Source organism: Fukomys damarensis, unplaced genomic scaffold (assembly GCF_012274545.1).
Source record: "Fukomys damarensis isolate Sample0158 unplaced genomic scaffold, DMR_v1.0_HiC HiC_scaffold_30, whole genome shotgun sequence".
In the NCBI taxonomy this organism is placed as follows: domain Eukaryota; kingdom Metazoa; phylum Chordata; class Mammalia; order Rodentia; family Bathyergidae; genus Fukomys; species Fukomys damarensis.
In genome coordinates, this window is record NW_022900942.1 from 26,258,107 (window position 1) to 26,278,354 (window position 20,248).

The 20,248-nt window shown below is 40.5% G+C and overlaps 1 protein-coding gene across 4 annotated transcripts in view; it reads left to right on the top strand.

Moving 5' to 3' along the window:
- Positions 1 to 20,248, top strand: part of Ccbe1 (collagen and calcium binding EGF domains 1) — a 257,178-nt gene that overhangs the window by 209,819 nt on the left and 27,111 nt on the right. For 3 of the 4 annotated variants that reach the window (XR_004514768.1, XM_010603380.3, XM_033757364.1), the window contains 2 exons: positions 6,730 to 6,864; positions 9,350 to 9,502. Coding sequence is in view for 3 of the 4 variants with exons in the window: in XM_010603380.3 (XP_010601682.1) it covers positions 6,730 to 6,864; positions 9,350 to 9,502 (288 nt within the window). In the remaining variant the exon portion in view is untranslated. Of the gene's footprint in view, positions 1 to 5,293; positions 5,611 to 6,729; positions 6,865 to 9,349; positions 9,503 to 20,248 lie in introns of those variants that run through there. The other variant, XM_010603382.2, reaches the window with a different exon arrangement.

Genomic DNA, 20,248 nt, shown 5'->3' on the forward strand with positions numbered 1-20,248 from the left:
TTTTTTTTTTTTTTTTTTTTTTTTGGTACCCGGGATCAAACTTGGGTCCTTGCATTTGTGAGGCAGGCGGCAGCAACACTGAGCTAAATCTCCGGCCCCCAGCATCAGTCTTAATCCCAGTATCACATACCCTAATCCAGCTACCTTCAAAACTCACCACCTATGATCTCATGAAGCTTTTATGGGGACATCTAGGCACAAACCATACACACATGATACCCTTTGTGCCCTTGAGCAAGTTACTTTCTAACCCTTAGTTTTTACAGGCAGGTATTGTTTCTCAAGTTATGTGTGATTATAAGAAGTTTTTAATGTGCAAATACTTGAAACAGGGTGGTCCCTATTCAGTGCTTGGTGTATGTTGGTTACTTGACTGTTGTTGTTATTAATAACTGTAATATGTGCTATAAAGGAAGAGTGGTCAGAGTCATCCTCAGAAACGGGGGGAGAATTAAATCAGGTTACCAAAGAAGTCTCCCCATGACTTAAGAGAGGCAGAATGCTGTCAAGAATGCCAGGGAGAGCAGGACACAGGAAGCACTAGGGACTGTTTGAAGAGCCTGGGATTGGTTGGCTCAGGCTGGGTGGGGATGGGAGTGGAATAGCTTTCTTCACTGCTGTCCAGGAAGCTAAGTCTGTAGGGCACAGGGTGCTCAGCCGAGCCATTCTGTTATATCATTTCATGGTGCACACCTTCTCTATTATTTAGAAATGGACGAATCCCTCCTGTTTATTGCTTTCTTCCTTTGAAGAATGGAAAATTCCATTAAACCACGACTGTGATGTTTGAGAACACTGCCATGGGAGGGTTGGCTTGGAAATTATCCCACATGTGATGGCTGATACAGCCATGGGTCTCTCTAAGATAAGTATCTCTCTGCCAGCCAGGTTTGTTCATTAGTCTGGTAGGTACAATCACAAAACTCACACAGATTGCCTTCCTTTATAAGCCAGTCCTTCTCAGTCACCAGCTGTGTCCTTTATATTATAGCTTGGCAGAGACCAAGGAGAAGTAAATTTAGGCCAATCAGTTTAACATCCCAACCAAAGACTGTGCCCAGTCTAATTATATACATAACATATACTCAGAGTCTCTGTCAGTGTAAGATATTATGGTTTCAAACCTCCAGATGTAAAACTATCCTCTCTCACCTTAAAGTGAGACCACAGCACCTATGATTAATGTAACCAATAACTGAATATTTCCAGGAAAAGTATAATCAAATGTAGGACATTGCTTTGCATAACTAACTCTTTGCTCTGTTGCTTTTCAATAGAATACTTTCTAAAGATGATTTGCTTCTACCAGTGGAAATGAAATTAGTGTTATACTAAAGATATCTTTAGTCATAAATGTTTCTATCACCAAGAATACAAAGCACAAATGCAAGATTTTTAAAAAGATTGTATATTAGGGTTCTTGACAGACATTGAACCAATAGGATAGATGTGTCTAGAGAAATACACCTCTCACACAGATATGTAGATTTATTTTAGGAGATTTATTTATGGGATTGTAGAGGATAAATCCAAGATCTTCAGATAAGCTGGTAGTCTGCAGACACAGAATAGTTGATGCTGCTGTTCAAGTCCAAGGGCAGTCTCCTGACAGAATTCCCTCTTCATCAAAGGAGGTCAGTCTTTTTTCTTTTCAGCTTTCAACTGATGGGATGAGGCCTCATTTAGGGAGAGCAATCTGCTTTACCAAATATCTACTGATGTAAATGTTAACCTCATTTGAAAAATACCTACACAGTCAGGTGTGCTGACATATGCCTATAATTCCAGCATTCTAGGAAGCAGACGCAGAAGGATCTCAAGCTCAAGTCAAGCCCGGGCAATTTAGTGACTTAGCAAGACCTTCTCTCACAATTTTAAAAATGGACTGGGAAGGTAGCTCAGTGTGAAAACACAGAGTTCAATTCCCAGTACCACAATCAGTCTGTCAGTCAGTCAGCCCTACACAGATGCATCTAGTAATCTGGATGTTGGCCAGATATCTGGGAACTTTGACCTAGCCAAGTTGATACATAAAATTAACCATCACAGGTCTATCCTTTGTCAACTAGGCATCCGTACATATCTTAAACCTTATTTGATCTCAAGTAAAGACAATAACAAGGTTATACTTCCCCCTTGCATACAGGCAAACATATTCATAAAAAATAAATATTTGTGACAATTGCAGTTCTTTTCTTCTGCAACTGGTCATATAGTCATTGCTGCTATTTATAACTACCTTCTTCCGCTACTCATTCCTATTCCCTTTGCCCTTAGCAAGTACCTCACCTGGTCGTAGCTCTTTTTTTTTTGGCGGGGGTGAATTAAGCAAAACCTTCCTTCCCCCTGCATCTGAGACTTTAGTCCTGCCTGAATGGAGATTTTATTGTAGTTTTCTATTGACTTTAGTTTCAGGACATAGTAACACAGACCCTATACAGTGTTCCTTATATTTCAGAAACACTTGTCCTTACCTCCCTTGTTAGATACAATCATGCCATCACAGTGACTTCCTTTTTGCTGCATGATGCAGAGGCATGAGGAGCCCAGTGAGTGGCCAGATCACTGTTCAGTGAATTATTATTCACTCTCCTGGTAGCTGTGTTCCCCCTTTTCCAACTATGTGTAAAGTCACAGGAACCAAAAGCAAACTTTTTGCTAGTGGATTAGTAAGGATAATTGAGACTGGTGCCACTCCCATTTTTACCCTGTGAGTCTTAGTTCTGTGAATCCTGATTATGGGAGAAACTATACCATATACTGGACACTGATACACAGCATGTTCATCTTCCTGGTGAACCTTGCCCCAGACTCAAAAAATTGCCATCATAGATTCCAAAAAGACACTAGAGTTTCTAAACAGAGAGGTACTAACTGATGGTTGAGATTTGCAATTTTTAAAAGTGTTCCTTCCTCATATTTGTTACTCTAAGTAACTACATAGGTAGAGAACTACAGCCTGTGGGTCACATCTGGTCTACCATGTGATTCTGGAAATGAAGTTTTATTGCAACACAGCCATACTTACTCATTGAAGTGTTGTCTGTGGCTGCTTTGGATGACAACAGTGGAGTTTCATAGTTGCAACAGAGGCCCACAAAGCCGAGATATGATCTTCCTCCTTTCCAGAAAAAGTTTTTCAACCCCTGCTGTAAGTGATATCCTGATTGACCAGGTGATAGGGTAATCTGATTTATTCTAGCCCCAAAGTAATGAATTGAACAAACATAAACCATGGGGAGGTTACTTCCCGGTATATAGTGCCTTCCAGGTAGCCAAATAACCTTAAGAACTAGCAGCAACACAACAGAAAAGTAAGCTTATCTCAAATTTTTAAATTCAAAAATTTTAAATTTAAAGTTGTGTCAGGCTTAATTTCATCTTTCTAAAAGCACCACGAAGTAGGTATTACTGTTGTAAGTATTTTACAGATAAGGAAATCGAGGTTTAAAGAACCTGAGATATCAGCAAATTGGGAGGTTAAGCATTCCATAAGTATGGCAGAGAACATGAGTAAAAAAAAGGAGATGAAGTCCTGTGAGTGTAGAGAGGGCCAAGCAGACTTTACTGAGGAGATCAAGGAAGCCTTCTGGTGGGTGTGGGGGACTTTTCAATGGCAATTGAAAACTAGGTAAGATACCAGTAATTATAAAGTGAGAGTAGAAAACAATAGACAAAAGCATAGCAGTAAGAAAAGATGGTTTTGATCAAGGATGAAGAAGAGAGTTTGGGTTTCTGTAGTCAGAGGAGCTCATAGAAGAGTTTTAAGGGTAGAAAAAATCTCAAGGAAAATAATGCCAGACCTCAAATGCAAGAATGAACCATCGAAGTATAGTGTTGATGAGTACAGGTTCAGTAGCCCTTATATAGAGTGCTTGGGGCTAGATATATTTTGTAGTTTGGAGATTGTGGAATATTTGTGAAGAGTTTACTAGTTAAGCATCCCTAATCTGAAAATTTGAAATGCTCAAAGAGTTTCAGAGTTCAGATTTTCAGATTAGGTATGTTCAACCTATAGAGAGCTTAGAGTTTTTGGAGCAAGGGGTGATATACACAGCACTAGGCCATTAGGAAAGGTAGTCAGAAAGTGTTATGAAGAATGGCATTTAAAGGTGAAAAATCTTGGGATGAGGTTCTTGTGTAGGTGGGAAAGTCTGAAGATCTGAGTTAGAATGCTGCCAAAAGAAATAAGACAAAAAAGCATAGAAAATAGATACATTTCAAAGATAAATGCTATGTGGACAGAAAGTTGATAGCCCCTTAGAAAAACAGCATAAAAAAATGGAGGGCTGAATAAATTCATTAACTTTTCTTCCTCCAGAAACCCTTAAAAAGAAAAAAATAAATAAAAGGATTATGCCACAAAGTCAAGAAAAAAGGAAGAGGAAATAATAAGAACAAAACCTTGGAAGCTGGAAAATGGATTGGGAGGTGGTAAATACTTAGCGAAATGGGAAGGATAAGAGCTTGGCCAGTACAAGGGAGAACTAAGAAGCTGCTGAGTCTATACCAAATAAAAAACTAAACCAAAACAAAAAAAGAGAAATGGAAGTGAAATGGTATCAAACCAGAAGGATTGACCGATAATCTAAGAAAAGGTTGTACTCTCAGGTCTTGTCCTGTACACAACATAGCCAAAATATTGCCCATCCACAACCAAGCAGAAGATACAATCCTCCAAGGGGTACAGTAGAGGCTCTCAAGATTCAGGGAGGACAGTCAGGAATGAAAGTAAGGGTCTGACACTGAAAATGGAGGCATTCAGTAAATGCTTGCATACTGAATGTCCAAACACTCAGCCTTCTCCCTTCCCTTGAGTTCTAGATGACTTACTTTCTCAGGAAAGGATTTGTACATGTCCCTGCACACACTAGGCAACCCAAGAAAAGGTCTTAACTGACATTGGAACATACCAGCCAGATCACTTATAGTAAAGCTATGTGCAACAAGCTTCTATTGAACTACTTTTAATATTCCATGAATAAACTACATATATTAGAGACATCATATATTATAGGAAAGCATGTAACTCTTATTACAGCACCTAATAGACTGGCAACTGGCAAGAAAAAATATGGTTGCCAAAGTTTCATGTCATAAAGTAACTCAGGGAAGTACTCTGGGTGAATTTGAAGCTAATAGAGAAAGATCAGTAACTGACACCCCGGAAATATGTAAGGTAATCTCTTAATTCCAAGGAAGTTCAAAAGGTCTCTAAGAAAGGATAAGTCATTAGAGTATACTTCTACACTCAGTGAAGAATAGCTTTTATGTTGTCATGGTAATACAAATGCTAAAGATTTAGTGAACTAAAATTTTAACAAAATGATTGGCCAGATGGAGGGAAGAGAAAGTGTGGAGTGCTTAGAGGGTTGAGGATGGGAAACAGTGCAAAAGCTAAAATGCATCTTCCTCATAGCTGGAAACCAACAGAGTGCTTAAATTAACAGAAAAGCAATGCAAGCTGACTATTTAGAGATGTGGAGGAGAATGTGAAAGCAATCAGCTAAAAGAGTTAGAAGAAGAGGCCAAGGGAAGCAGGGATGGAAGGGGAGACGGGGAACCACAGCTCCTCGAAGCAAGACTTGTTGGGCACCACAATCAACACAGGTACTTGGCCTCTCTGCCTTTCCCCTCTTTTCCCTGGCTTAGTGATGGTGATAGCAGAACAAGGTAGCTCCTTGCTGGCCATGCGAAGCCCTTGCTCTTGAGCAAAAGGAGCACAGAATTTGGTTGGCTAGAGCTGTCTTAGTTAAGGATAACATTTAACTAGAGATAGTTTGTGAGGTTGATCCATAGAGGCAAAGCAGGCCTAGAATCATGCTGACGGGAAGGACTAGTTAGCCAGGGCAGTTTTCCAGATCATTGTGAGAATGGCATGATTCTGTCATAGCAACCTCATCTGTATCCATGCCTGACAGCCCACCTGTTTACCTTCATGTGCTGTACAGCAGACCCAGGCTCCCTTTGTGTCCAAGGAGAGTTTATCTGTCAGCAGCTGGGGAGATAATCCAGTGATTAATGAGATGCTGGGTCTGCTTTGGGAGCAAATGCTCAGCCTGAGCTATTAGAGCTAGAGTCCCTTCAGAGGCTCATTAAATGTTAGTTCACAGGAACTGAGAAGAGCAGATGCCCTACTTCTTTACAAATACAGCACCCACCCCAATGTGCACAGACTTTGCGCTAGCACGAGATCTCTAGCTATTTTAATTTATTCAACCCCTTCTCAACATTCCTAATCAACTCCCTGTGTGCAAACCTACAGTATTCTACTCAGAACACCATGTCTCTGCTGATGCTCTCATATTTCTCTGAGTCTACCTGACTTCTAGCCCTTGCTCTTACATTTTGATACCAGTGCTAATCATTAGGGATAACTTTCTTCTGCTGGAAGGAACTGTATGTCCTGTGTGAAAAAGACAAAACAGGCCCCCGGGAAATACTGCAGAGCCTGCGGACTAAATCATCTTTTTTTTCAAAGGACAGGACGATGAGGTGACCAAAGGAACAAAAGCACTAGTGGTGTTTGCTTTTAACCACCCAGACACTGTACATCAAGGTACCATTACAGTACTTGCAGAAGCTGCCACATGGCTTGAAAGAGTTAACTGGAGTTGTTCGTACTTCATATTGATCTTGAGCAGGGTACAGCTCAGAAAGTCTGTTCTAGGCCAGGGCTGAGTTAAGCGACTCCTCTGGTTGATGTGAGTTCACACTTTTATTTTTCAGATTATGATGTTTGTGCCGAGGCTCCCTGTGAACAGCAGTGCACAGATAACTTTGGTCGAGTACTGTGTACTTGTTACCCAGGATACCGATATGACCGGGAAAGACACCGAAAGCGGGAGAAGCCATACTGCCTGGGTGTGTTGGCAATGCATGTTATTTTTCAGCTCCTGAGAACAAGCTTTGTTCAGATAGCTCTGTCCTTTGTTGGGCTTTCTCCATGGGCAGGAGTAGCTCAGAGGAGGGGCTCTCATCTTTGATTCCTCCCTTTGCATCCTCACATTTATTACATGGAATTGTGTTTAGGTACAGATCACTCACTGCCTTTCATCCATAGTTAATCAAACTGCATCCAAAGAATTTGTTAGGGAGCTGGTAAGGCTAAAGCCTAACTGGAAGTGAGTTACAACAGCTGGAAAAAGGGAACATTGCCAAATGTAGACCAGAATAGTGTAAAACAGAATGTAACTAGTCAGAAAGGCAAAAACACAGAACAAAAGGAGACTAAGCATTCTCAGAAGATGACTGGGAAAACGGAAGTGTCCCTGTGTTGCAGGCAGGTTGGAAGCAATTCAGAGAAAGCTGAAGCCAGCCACCTGGGCTACAGCTGAGCAAACAGCCCAGCCACCATCAGTGGCCACCAGCTTGTCCCCTTTATCCTATTGACTGGACTTTCTCACTGGACACTTGTTGAGTTTCTCAGGCAGGTTTAGGGCTTGTTGCCCCTAGCAATCATGTTTCAGAGTCTGGTCAGGCTGTGGCTAACCTTTATCAGAAGCAAGTTTAGGCCTGCTTCAAAAAAAAAAAGTTTAAAAATCCTAGCCTCATTAGCTCTGAAGGTAGGCTTGGGGATGTGCATTTTCACAAATGTCTAATAATTTGTGTGCTCTATGAGTTCTGCTGAATAATGGAGCCACATGAGAAATAAGGCAATGAGCAACTTTCTTGCTCTGGCTTAGGGAAAGCCATTTAATTGAAAATCTAATCAAAAGTCCCCTGATTTTCCCCAGCAGCATCTGGGAATGGCGCCTCGCACTGACAAAGAATGGAACTGAGACTGTTGAGTGATGGAAACAGGATCCCCAGCTCGTTCTACGGAGAGCATGGCCTCCGCCACATGAGAAATAAGGCAATGAGCAACTTTCTTGCTCTGGCTTAGGGAAAGCCATTTAATTGAAAATCTAATCAAAAGTCCCCTGATTTTCCCCAGCAGCATCTGGGAATGGCGCCTCGCACTGACAAAGAATGGAACTGAGACTGTTGAGTGATGGAAACAGGATCCCCAGCTCGTTCTACGGAGAGCATGGCCTCCGTTTGAGGCATAGGCTCTTGGTTGTGCCTCGCACTGACAAAGAATGAAACTGAGACTGTTGAGTGATGGAAACAGGATCCCCAGCTCGTTCTACGGAGAGCATGGCCTCAGTTTGAGGCATAGGGGCTCTTGGTTGAATTCATGGTAGCTGCCAGGCTGTATTCTTTTCATTTGGAGGTTTGAGGAGAAGCAGAACTTCCATTCTGTTAAGAAAAATGTCCCCTCTCAGGCAGCCTCACAGTACAGTTTAGGCAGGGATACCTGGAGACAGCCTGAGGAAGTGGAGGAAGATCAAGCCAGGGGATCTCCAGGCTATGGTGGTATAGTATGGACTGCCAGGGGAATGCCCAAATGACCACACTCTCCTTGGCATACTTGCATCCTGCCAGAGCCGAGTCCTTGGCAGGTTGTCCACGGAGCAGCTGGGGAGGCTTTGGCATCAGAAAGTTCAGGGCTGGGCTCCATCTGCCCACCACATGTACACAGTCTGGGGCTGCGTATCCTGGTTCCTATTCATTGCAACTCAGCATCTTCAGGCAGCGAACAGGAAATGAACTCAGGCCTCACTTTTGCCATGACGTGAAACATTTTTCTTTTCACCCCATGTAGCAGGGGAACAAGTCTGTGACGTGTACAGTTAACAGGGACTCTCTCTGGTGGCTTGTTTGATGATCCCATGGATCATTTCCACAGCACACAAGGGGTTTGTCCGGGTCATGATGAGGCAGACATCCTGGAGCAACCCCTCTCCCTTAGGTCCATCATGACTATTTTCTTTTATTAGAAGCAGCTTTTCCCAGGTACTGTTGTATCTCTTCACTAGTAAGGAGCCATTCCTAAGTGACCTTTGGGTCAGCATCGTGGTGTTTGGAACCTACAGCCATAAGGGAGACATAAGCCTCAGCACACCAGGCTGCTTGCAAGAAGTCACCAATTTAAGGTCTGCTTCTCAAGGTGCCTTTCCGTCAGTTATTTCATTCTCTCCTCAGAGGAGCCCTGAGCAGTACTTAGGGCAGGCTGCATCATCGCTGTTTTCCAGGTGAGCTCTCTGAAGACTAGCAAAGCCCACAGAGAGCCGCAGGACAGCCAGGGTCACCTGCCCACCATGTCTCTTAATGACAGCCCCACAGCCACGGTGCTGATGTCATGACGGCTCACATTTCCCGCACCTGACTTTATTCCAGGCTTCTCTGGTCAACATCTGACAGTGTCCTTTGCAGATATTAGCAGTGTGGCCAAGCCTAATGTCAACTGTTGGATTTGAAGTGACTTCTGTGAAACTGAGTGTTCTCTGCATTGGGTTCAATCCAGACATTGATGAGTGTGCCACCAGCAACCAGACCCTGTGTGCACACGTCTGCATCAACACTGTGGGCAGCTTCCGCTGTGCGTGCCGGGAGGGCTACATCCTCATGGAGGATGGGAAGACGTGCACCAGGGGTGACAAATACCCCAACGACACTGGTGAGTGGGGCAAGCGTAAATACCCCCAACTGTGTACATTCATGTTACATATTGTTTATTTTCAGTTCAGAGGTGTATATATTATACACATGTATAGTTTTATCTATAATTATAATGTTTTACTTTATGTTAGATAAGTGTAATGCTTATTGTTATATGCAATACATTTATACATGCAATATATTTTGTATATTATATAAGGTTTTCAAGTATCTATAATTATGTATAATAGTCTATTATATATGTAGTAATTGTATATTATTTAGTGTTATATATGTTACATACACTATGTTATATACTATGCATTACGTGTAACATATATGTTATCTATAGGCATTTGGGAGCCCAACAAGGATCAAAAAAGGGTGAGAAGGAAGAGTTGTACTCATGGTGGGTAGAACCTGGTGGTGAGAGGATATAAGAACAAAATAAAAGCAATGCCCGATCACTTCAAGGGTTCTGAGCTGGTGTGGGATGGAAGAAGACAGTGTGTTTGTGGCAAAATTGGGAGATTTGGGTTATTGTTTAGAGCAAATTACACTGAGTAGAGAAGAGGCCAGAAGCACTGTGTTCTGTAAAAGAAAACGGGCTGAAATATAAATATGAATATTTCCATGTAAGTCCTCTCTCTGCATCAGCACTACTGTTCTATGCCTATGAACTATTTAGTTAATTCATGATTGGATAAAAGCAGAAATTGTGTGTATTTAGAAATTTCTACACCAATTTGAGAGGAATTTTATTTGAATCCAAAAATTTATGCTTGTGTTTTATTTCTAATTTTTTTAAACAGTTCATTTTGTATTGGGGGAAAGTATTGGTTCACAATTAGCTGAAAAATTTCTAGCACTGGTCCTCAACACAGAGTTGAGAAGCTGATCTACATCCCGTCAATGAGCTTCAGCTGAGACGTCTTCAGCTGGTTGCTCATGCAGTCTGTCTCAGTGCTGGTTACATTTTTTTTTTTTTTCAGTTTGGGTTTAAAACATAATGAGGGAGAAAAGCAGAGCCCCAAAAGCTGATGCCAAAAGTTCCATAAGTTCCTTGGGAGGCAAACCATCACCTTGTTGAGAACCAACTCCAATCTCTCTGCCAAGATAGAAGTGCCTGCCTGGTCATCAAAATTTAGGATTTTGGCCTTTGTGGACCAATATGAAGGGTCTTCCAGCCAGAATGAACTTTGAAGCAAAATAGTCTCTATTGATCATGGCTGGCAGATAAATTCTCTGAGAAGAAAGTCCTTAGCCACTGAGAGAGCCTGAGGCCAGGTCCCATATGACCGTAGGCCCCTAAACCCCCCACTGAAGGCCAGGAAGCTCATGTGGTCTCCTAGGCTCAGGGCTCAGAGGGTGTCACACTTCTCTCAGGAGGGGAAAATATCTTGGGCACTGTGAGGAGAGGATAGCTGGGGCAAGCCATCTTGTGGAGGAGCAGTTTCTTAGGACAAATCACATGAACGAAAAAATTCAGGGAGATGAAAAAGTCAGAATTGTCTAGACACTCATGAGATGGAGCCCCACCTTCAGAAAAGGTGGAAATCAGCTGGAGACCAGCTGCCTCATAATGGAAAGATAGAAAGTAAAATTCAAAAGAGTAAAGTCAGAATTGTCTAGACACTCATGAGATGGAGCCCCACCTTCAGAAAAGGTGGAAATCAGCGCTCAGCTGGAGACCAGCTGCCTCATAATGGAAAGATAGAAAGTAAAATTCAAAAGAATAACTACATTGAGGCATTCGAAGGCTGCCTTATGTTAGAAGTAAATGCAGAATAGCTATTTAGAGCCAACTCAGGACTGGGCAGTTGGGGATCCTGTGAATAAACTAGTGGGCTGGGCTTGGGGACACATTGGAAGTTGGGAGCATGTGAAGCCTATCCACCCAGAGTGATCCTAAAGCAAGGGTCCATGGTCTCTGGAGAAAAAGGGGTGACTGAGAAAAAATAATGTTTACTAACTGTGGGTTTTTAAATTCAAAATTAAAGTGACAGTAGGTTGTCTTTCAGGCAGAGAAGATGAGAGACAAGCAACGATATGTATCTTAGATTGTATCTCTTATTGAAAGGAACACTCTCATTGAAGAATTAGGCACAGCTTCTTAGCTATTGATCTGTTAACTTATGAGCCTATTTGAGAATTAGTCATAAGTAAGCAGAATTCTAATTTTTCACTTTGGAATTGAATTTCCATTTGCCTGTGCTGGGTGGGCTACAGTGTGTCCAACTAAGCAAGTCTATACATTGTATGTTTGCTTCCCCTTTATGTGCTGGTGGAATCCCCTTTGTGGGTATAAAAGGAGAGCGGAGCAATCCGACTCAGAGCATAACCATCAGGAATAGCAACAACAAACCCTTGCGGCTGAGTATCAGCGCAGGAGTCCATGCTGAGGGTGTAAAAATAATAGGACCTGGCCCCTTCCACGGGAAACCCCTGCCTAGTGGGGTGGAATGGTCTGCAGCAAGAACAGACCATAACTAGCAGCAACCAGAGAAGCCAAATAGAATTCCAGAGACTAATGCAAGACTATCTGCTGAGTTTGCTTGTTCTGGGTCTCAGGTGGCCTCCACCTCCTGTAGTAATTCTTTGCTTGACCATATTTCTCTTCAGTTCCCAGAGCAGTAGCCTCATACAATCTCCCTGTCATGTGTTACCCTACTGGTGGCTCCAAATCAGAGTGCAGTGACAAGGCAAGGTCTGGCTTGTGAAAGGCACTCCCATGTCCCTACCATCAGAAGAGTGGGCCCAGCCAGGGTGAAGGAGAAAAGGTATGGTGGTCTCATTTCATCTTTAGAATTAGCAAAGAGATTAATGTGTGAAGTCATTAAGAGAAACTCACTCATCTGCTTTATTCCCTGAGAAACACATTATACTTCTTTAAAACTTTGCAAAGATTTTTCTAAAGAGTGCAAAGAGGTCGACATGACCAATTTGACTTGGTTAGCTTGGCTGATAATTCAGTGAAAAATCTGGATAGCAGTATTATAAGGAATATATATCTGCACCCTTTTTTGTACCTTCCATAATGTTACACTTAAAGATACCTTTTATTTCAGCCAATTGTCACAGCATTTCCCCATATTATATCCTGCAGTACTTGGGGGGCCTGTGTGGTGTTAATAAATATTCCTATCCTACAGTCTTGTACTCAGACATTTGAGGAAGTGTGCATTACTGCACCCACATTTTCAGGATTCACAGTTCAAGGCTCTAAAAGCTCAAAGAAATTGACATTAAAAAAGAAAATACAGTTAACTTTGATAAACTTGAACTGCACAAAATCTTCACAGAAACCTAATAAACATCTCTCAGGTGATAGTGGCCTAAAAACAATAAATTAGAAAAAAATGTGGGTCAAAAATCTTAGCTCTGGGTCCAAACTTGCTAGGTTTTCTTTGACTCACAGATGAGGATCTTGTCACCAGCAGATGGAACAGCCAAAGTCCAATGGGGAATGATTTACTGTAGAGTACCCAGCATCTAATTTATAAGAACAGGGCAGTACCCCCAATTCTGCCATGTTTAGAGAAACGTGGTTCCTGTCACAGTGACATAAATAGCAAATAGTCTTCTGCTTAATCTAATAAGAACTGTTGATTGGTTATGCCACTGGACCTTATTATATAACACAAAGCTGTTGGAAATATTAGGCTGGGGGATCATTCCTCTTTCCCTTCCTTCCTATTCCTCTTCCTCCTCCTTCAAATAGGAAATTTCAAAGAGGAAAAAATTAAAAAAAAAAAACTGATATAACACCAGTGTCTACTATATCATATTTCCCCAAAAGCAGCCTTACAAAAGAATTTCTCAGTATTTAATTTTTAGTAAGTATTCTGCACTGAGCTTCTCACCTATGTACAAAGAACTGGTATTTAGTTTTATTGTTTACTAAGAAAAGCATCTGGAGGTGTGTGATGCTATTGTTATCACCTATTACTACTTTAGCCAAGGTGACACAATTGTTCTAATCAGTTGTTCTTCCTTGTATGCCAAAACCGAGATTGCCTGAGGGTCATAAACAATACTATAGGCCAATGCCAAAGAATTAGGGGGTGGGCCAAATAGGTGGCAGTTTCTCATTCTCTATAAATTGAAGAGGTAGGATCTTGCAGCAGACTCAAAACCCCAAAAGCCAGCTATACCTGGAAGACATCTCTGAGAAGTAGTCATTTCCTAAGTGATCTTTATACTAGCAATAAAGCTACTTACCACAAATAATTTACAAGCATCAACGAAGGAATTAAACTAAAATATATATTTATTAAATGAGACAAGATGAAATTAAGTTGCAACCCCAGACTTCCAGTTTACCAGAGGCAAACCCAGGAGACAGTGAGGTGGAACAATTTGAAAGCCGCCCATTTGGATTCTTTGAAGTGATAACAGCAGAAGTAACAAATAAGATCAATGAGGCTCTAGAAAAGGTCAAATCAGTAATAATTTTTCAGATAACTATAGATATGGTGACCATAATGACAGACATGGTTAGTGGATCTAGAGAAGATACAGATAAAAAAATAAAGGAGCTTAGGAAAATTATGGAAGCCAATAATTCCCAATACAGGAAAGAATCCACGATTCAGTCAGATATCCAGGCAATTAAAAATTCTGTTGAACCCAGGAAGCAGCAGTGTGGTCCAGACCAGTGTAGCTGCAGGCAGATCCCAGCCAGGGATCCACCCCGACCCCAGAGGCTGGGGCAAACCTGCCCAGCCTAGGCCCACACAGGAAAGAGCTGCACAGATGCACAAGCTTCAATCAGAGGCCTCCCCCATAGCACCTGTGGTTTGCACCCAGGACTTGGTGTACTGGTAAGCAATAGAGAAAAGGTCTTTTGGTGGCTTTGTGATAATTGAAGAACACTGGGTGAGCAAAAATTTGTCTCAATAAAGCACCGCAGGCTTTATTTGTTGAAATGAGAAGACACAGAAACAAGTCCCAAAACCAGACTTCCAGATCACCTAAGGCAACCCCAAAGGGAAATCAGATGGAACAATATGATACTCAGCCACCTGGACTCCCTGAACTAGAAACAAAAGAGGATCTGGAAAAAATGAAGTCACAAATAATTTCTCAGATTAAAAACAGAGATTGTGTCCATAGTGAAAATATAAATCTACAGCGGGAACAAATAAAAAAAATAGAGGAGCTGAGGAACATGAAGGAATCCCAACATAGGAAACAAATGGAATCCATAAACCAGATGCAAACAGATTTCCAGGAGATTAAAAACTCCATTAAAAGTTTATGCAGCAGAATGTGAAGATAGACTTTCAGATATAGAAGATAGGATTGCAGTCAATGCGCAGGAAAAGAAAAAATTCTTAAAAATATTAAGAGACCATGAAAAATCCAACAGATGTTAGATAATGCAAAGAATAAGAAAAGACTGGAGTCAATGAAACAGGAGAGAGTACTGGTGACATTTAAAAAAAAAAAAAACTGTTCACAGAAGTAATGACAGAAAACTTCCCAAGTAGGGGAAAACAATTTGACATACAGATAAGTGAGGCATATATGACTCCAACTAGCCATGATTTTAAAAAAACAAAACTCTACACATAGGCATATAATAAAGATTCTAGAAACCCAACAGAAGAACAAAATTCTACAAGCAGTCAGAGAAAAGAAACAAATCACATATAAAGGAAAATCTATCAGAATCACAGAAGACTTCTCAATACAAACCCTTAAGCCAAGAAGAGCTTGGAGTGATGTATTGAAAGCCCTAAAGGAAAACAGCGTCCAACCTGGATTGATGTACCTTGCAAAACTATCTTTCAAAATTGACAGAGAAATCCATCAGGCATAACAAGAAATTAAATGCAAAGGGGGAGAATCCAACAAAAATAAAAAGTCATGACAAGGATAAGTCAACACATATCAGTTATAATAATCAAGGTTAATGGTCTCAATTCACCAATCAGAAGAAATAGATTGGCAGACTGGTTCAAGAAGCAAGATCCAACAGTATGCCACATACAAGAAACACATATAATTAAAAAAAACTCATAGACTGAAAGTTCAAGGGTGGAAAACAATACTCCATGTGACAGGAACTCCCCCCCAAAAAGCAGAAGTAGCTATCTTCTTTGCAAATCAAGTGGGCTTCAAACCAACACTGAATAAGAGACAAAGAAGGACAGACACTACATCCTTGTAAAGGGAATAATCCAAGAGGAAGAGATGACAATCATAAATATATATGCTCCAAACACTAATGCTCCCAACTATATAAAACAAATACTAACGGACATGAAAAATCAAATAAGTACTAACAATAGTAATGGGGGACCTCAGTACCCCCACCATCACAATCAGATCAACTAGACAGAAAGTGAACAATGAAATACTAGAACTCAATCAAACCCTTGAACTTAATGGATGTTTACAGAGTGGTCCACCCCACAAGATCAGAATACATATTCTTCTCAGCTGCACATGGGTCAATGTCCAAAATAGACCACATTCTCACTCATAGAACATGTCTAAGTAAGTGCAAAGGAATTGAAGTGATTCCCTTTATATTATCAGACAATAGTGCAGTGAAATTGGAGATCAATAGTAAAAGAAATTGCAAGAATTTCACAAACACATGGAAATTGAACAATACATTCCTGAATAACCAATGGGTCACAGAGGATGTTAAGAAATCAGACAGTTCCCACAGTTAAATGACAATACAACATATCATAATCAATGGGGCACAAGGAAATCAGTCTTATGAGGGAAATTCATACACTGAATATACATATTAGGAAAACAGAGCAAGCACAATTAAACAACCTGATGCTGAACCTCAAGCTTCTAGAAAAAGAAGAGCAGGACAAACTCAAAGCTTATACAAGGGAGGAAATTATAAACATCAGAGCAGAAATTAATGCAGTGTGCTTAATGTCCAGACAAAATTCTAATAGTTAAACTCACTACTCCTGCTGCACTAGAAATGTCACTGATCTTGTCTTCTGGGTTTGGAGACCAAAACTAGAAAGGTAACTGGGCTATGAGGACAGCCAATATTTTGTCCCTGGCCCTTCAAGGTCTACAAGATCCAGGACACAAAGGAGCCTTTCCTATAGGATCCTAGATCTTTGGTAAGTCACTCAACTGAGCAGGGATATTGCTGGGCACTTGAGGATAAACATACTGGGTGCCAAAGGAGAGTCACCATGAGGGAAGGCTCCCACACTTTCACTGAAAGCAATATGGTCAAGCAAGACCATGACCTGACAGCTGACACTGACAGTGGGAGCTGAGAGGCTCTATTCATGGTTCCAAAATAATACCTGAGGAGACTTAACTGACCTTGATAATAGAAAGCAAGAAGCTCGTGTTGACTGACACAAGCCTCACCTTAACTTGATCTTAAACACCCAGAATAAAAGAATAACCAAAAGAGGTATAAAATAATGTCATAGTAAAAAGCCAGAAATAAAAGGGGGCTCCAGTCACTGACCCCTCCTGGCAGTTTCCAGTTCTACCAGTAGCTGACCATAGTTATGGATCATTAGGAAAAACTATGGTAAAATCTATAAGAGCTCAGCTAGAGTTTTTTATTTCTTAGTGAAATTAGTTCTTCAAGTTGTCTCTTACAGCTAAAACTAGAGAGACTTATGAAAAAGTATATGACTTATAGATAACCTCTATTAATTAAAGAATCTAAGACCAGCAGGTTTGATCACTATTTCAATTTCTAAGTGTGACTTTCTCCCCAACCTGCCCTTTCATTTTAGTGTGCTCATGCTTAGATTATGCATACTCTTTATTTCTTAAAAGTTTTGTTTATTCTTGGCTAGAGGCTGGCTGCAAAAGTCCAAGAGATCCTATAAATGGAACCAATGACAAATGTGCTAGACTTCTTTTACTGGGATCCACTACATCAATCTTGTAAACAGCTCATAACTGCTAAACTATACAATATGTCTATACAATAAACTATACAATATGATACAGTACTAGATTCTGAAGTCCCTTGAACCTTCTCTTATCCTCTTTGAGGGCTATATTCATAACAATCCTGCTGACCTTATAATTTGGCCCATGCATTCTTAATTGTTTCTTTGGTTTTGTCTCCTTCAGATTTAAAAGCTATGCAGCTACCAAGATGACAATTCCTGGCACCTATCAAAGGCCTTTAGATAGACCCTCTGTAGTGTAACTCTAACTGGTGATCACAACTGTGACCCTCTTCAGCTGGAAATAGCCAGAGCTGTCTTTGCCCTTTGCCCCCTCACAGCAGTTAGAGGTACTTCTTCAGAGGAAGGAATATTGCAGATAGGTAAGTTAATTAGATTTCTTGTAGGCAGATAGAAAGGGCTGCCCTGAAGGAGCCATCCCTCAAGGAGCCAACATGGAAGACAATTAAGACACTTTCACTTGGCCACAATTGTAAAAGAAGAGAAACTACTACAGCCTTGTGCTTCCCCTGGGGATGAATAGCAGTGATTGATAATCTAAATAGGTATGAATCACCTGGGTGGGGACCAAGATCTTAACTCAGCCTTTCCAGGAAATATCCCTGACCTCCACCCTTACTGAAAATCCTTGTATGCTTGCTTCATGAGTTGCTCCCCCATTTGACCCCCATTTAATCAATATTACCTGGGTGACTGTACCTGTAATCTTATTGGTTGGTCATGGTTTTGCCCCACCTCATGCCCACCTTGTAATTTCTTAGACAAAAGCTTTCATTCCCTCAAAAATTTTTCCTACTCTTAAAAATTAATGCAATGGAGACTAAAAGAATGATACAAAAAAATCAACAAAGCCAAGAGTTGGTTCTTAAAAGAATAAGCAAAGTTGACAAACCCTTAGCTAACCTATCAAAAAAAGGAAAGAAAAGGCACAAATCCATGAAATTAGGAATGAAAAGGGTGAAATTACATTGGACCCAGCAGAAATCCACAGAATTATCAATACCTACTTTGAGAACCTATATGCCAAGAAGGTGGAAAATACAGAAGAAATAGATTCCTAGGTTCATGTTAATTACCAAAGTTGAACAAAGATGACCTAAAAATTCTAAACAACCCAATATCATTAAAATTGAAAATGTAATTAAAAACTTACCAAGTAAGAAAAGCCTGGACCCTATGGCTTCACTGCTGAATTCTAGAAGACATTTAGAGAGGAACTACTGTTTAAACTTTTGGTAAAATTGAAAGGGAAGCAGTACTCCCAAATTCATTCCTGGAAGCGAGCATCACCTTGATCCCCAAAGCAGAGAAAGACCCAGCTGAAAAACAGAACTATAGGCCAATCTCACTATGAACATAGATGCAAAAATCCTTAATAAGATACTGGCAAATAGGATGCAAAAGATCATCAAGAAGATCATATATCCTGAGCAAGTGGGATTCATCCAGAGATGCAGGGATGGTTCACCATACTAAAATCAATAAATGTAACACACTACATTAATATAGCCAAGAATAAAAACCATATGATCATCTCAACAAATGCTGAAAAAGCATTCAGCAAAATTCAACATGCATTCATGATTTAAAAAAAAAAACTACAAAAATTTGGAGTAGACAGTGTCTACCTCAATCTGATGAAAGCCATCTATGAAAACCCAACAGCCAATATCATACTAAATGGTCAAAAACTAAAATCCTTCACACTAAAATCAGGAATAAGACAAAGATGTCCACTATCACCACTTCTGTTCAATATAGTTCTGAAAACATTAGTCACAGCAATTAGACAAGAGGAAGAAGTAAAAGGAATAAAGATAGGAAAGGAAGAAGTCAGATTGTCATTATTTGCAGATGACATGATACTCTACATAGAAGACCCCACGAACTCCATCAAAGTCTTCTAGACTTAATAACCAAACTCTGTAAAGTAGGTTAACACACAAAAATCAATAGCTTTTCTGTACACAGAAAACAGACTGAGAGAGAAATGTGGCAATCAATCCCTTTTACAATAGCATTCAAAACTGAAATACCTAGGAATCCACCTAATGAAAAATCAAAGACCTCCACTCTGAAAACTACAACACTCTGAAAAAAGATTCAAGAGGATACCAGAAAATGGAAAGACATCCCTTGCTCCTGGTTAGGAAGAATCAACACAGTGAAAATGGCCCTACTTCCAAAACTGCTGTCTAGATTCTATACAGTCCCAATTGAAATCCCAGCAACATACTTCACAGACCTTGAGAAAACAATCCAAAAATACATTTGGAAAAAGAAGAGACCTAGAATGGAAAAAGCAATTCTAGGCAATAAAGACAAGCTAGGGGATATCACATTCCCCAACTTGAAACTATGCTACAAAGCTACTGTGATTAAAAACAGCATGATACTGGCAAAGAAACAGACCTGAGGACCAGTGGAACAGATTAGAAGATGCAGAAACAAGTCCAAACACAGCCACCTCATCTTTGACAAAGGAGCCAAACACCCTCATTGGAGGAAAGATAGCTTCTTCAATAAATGGTGCTGGAAAAACTGAGTTTCACCTTGCCAAAGATTAAAACTAGCCCTATATCTCTCACCATCCACTAAACTAAAATTGAAATGGATTAAAGATCTAAATATTAAAAGAGAAACATTAACCAGGCTGGAAAAGAGGTTAGGTAGAACTCTTGAAGCCATCGGTGTAGGAAAAGATTGTATGAACAAAACCTCAGTTACCCATGAGCTAGCATAACCAATCAACAAGTGGGATGTCATTAAAAACTTCTGCACAGCAAGATAACCAACAGTGTGAAGAAACAACACACACACACACACACACACACACA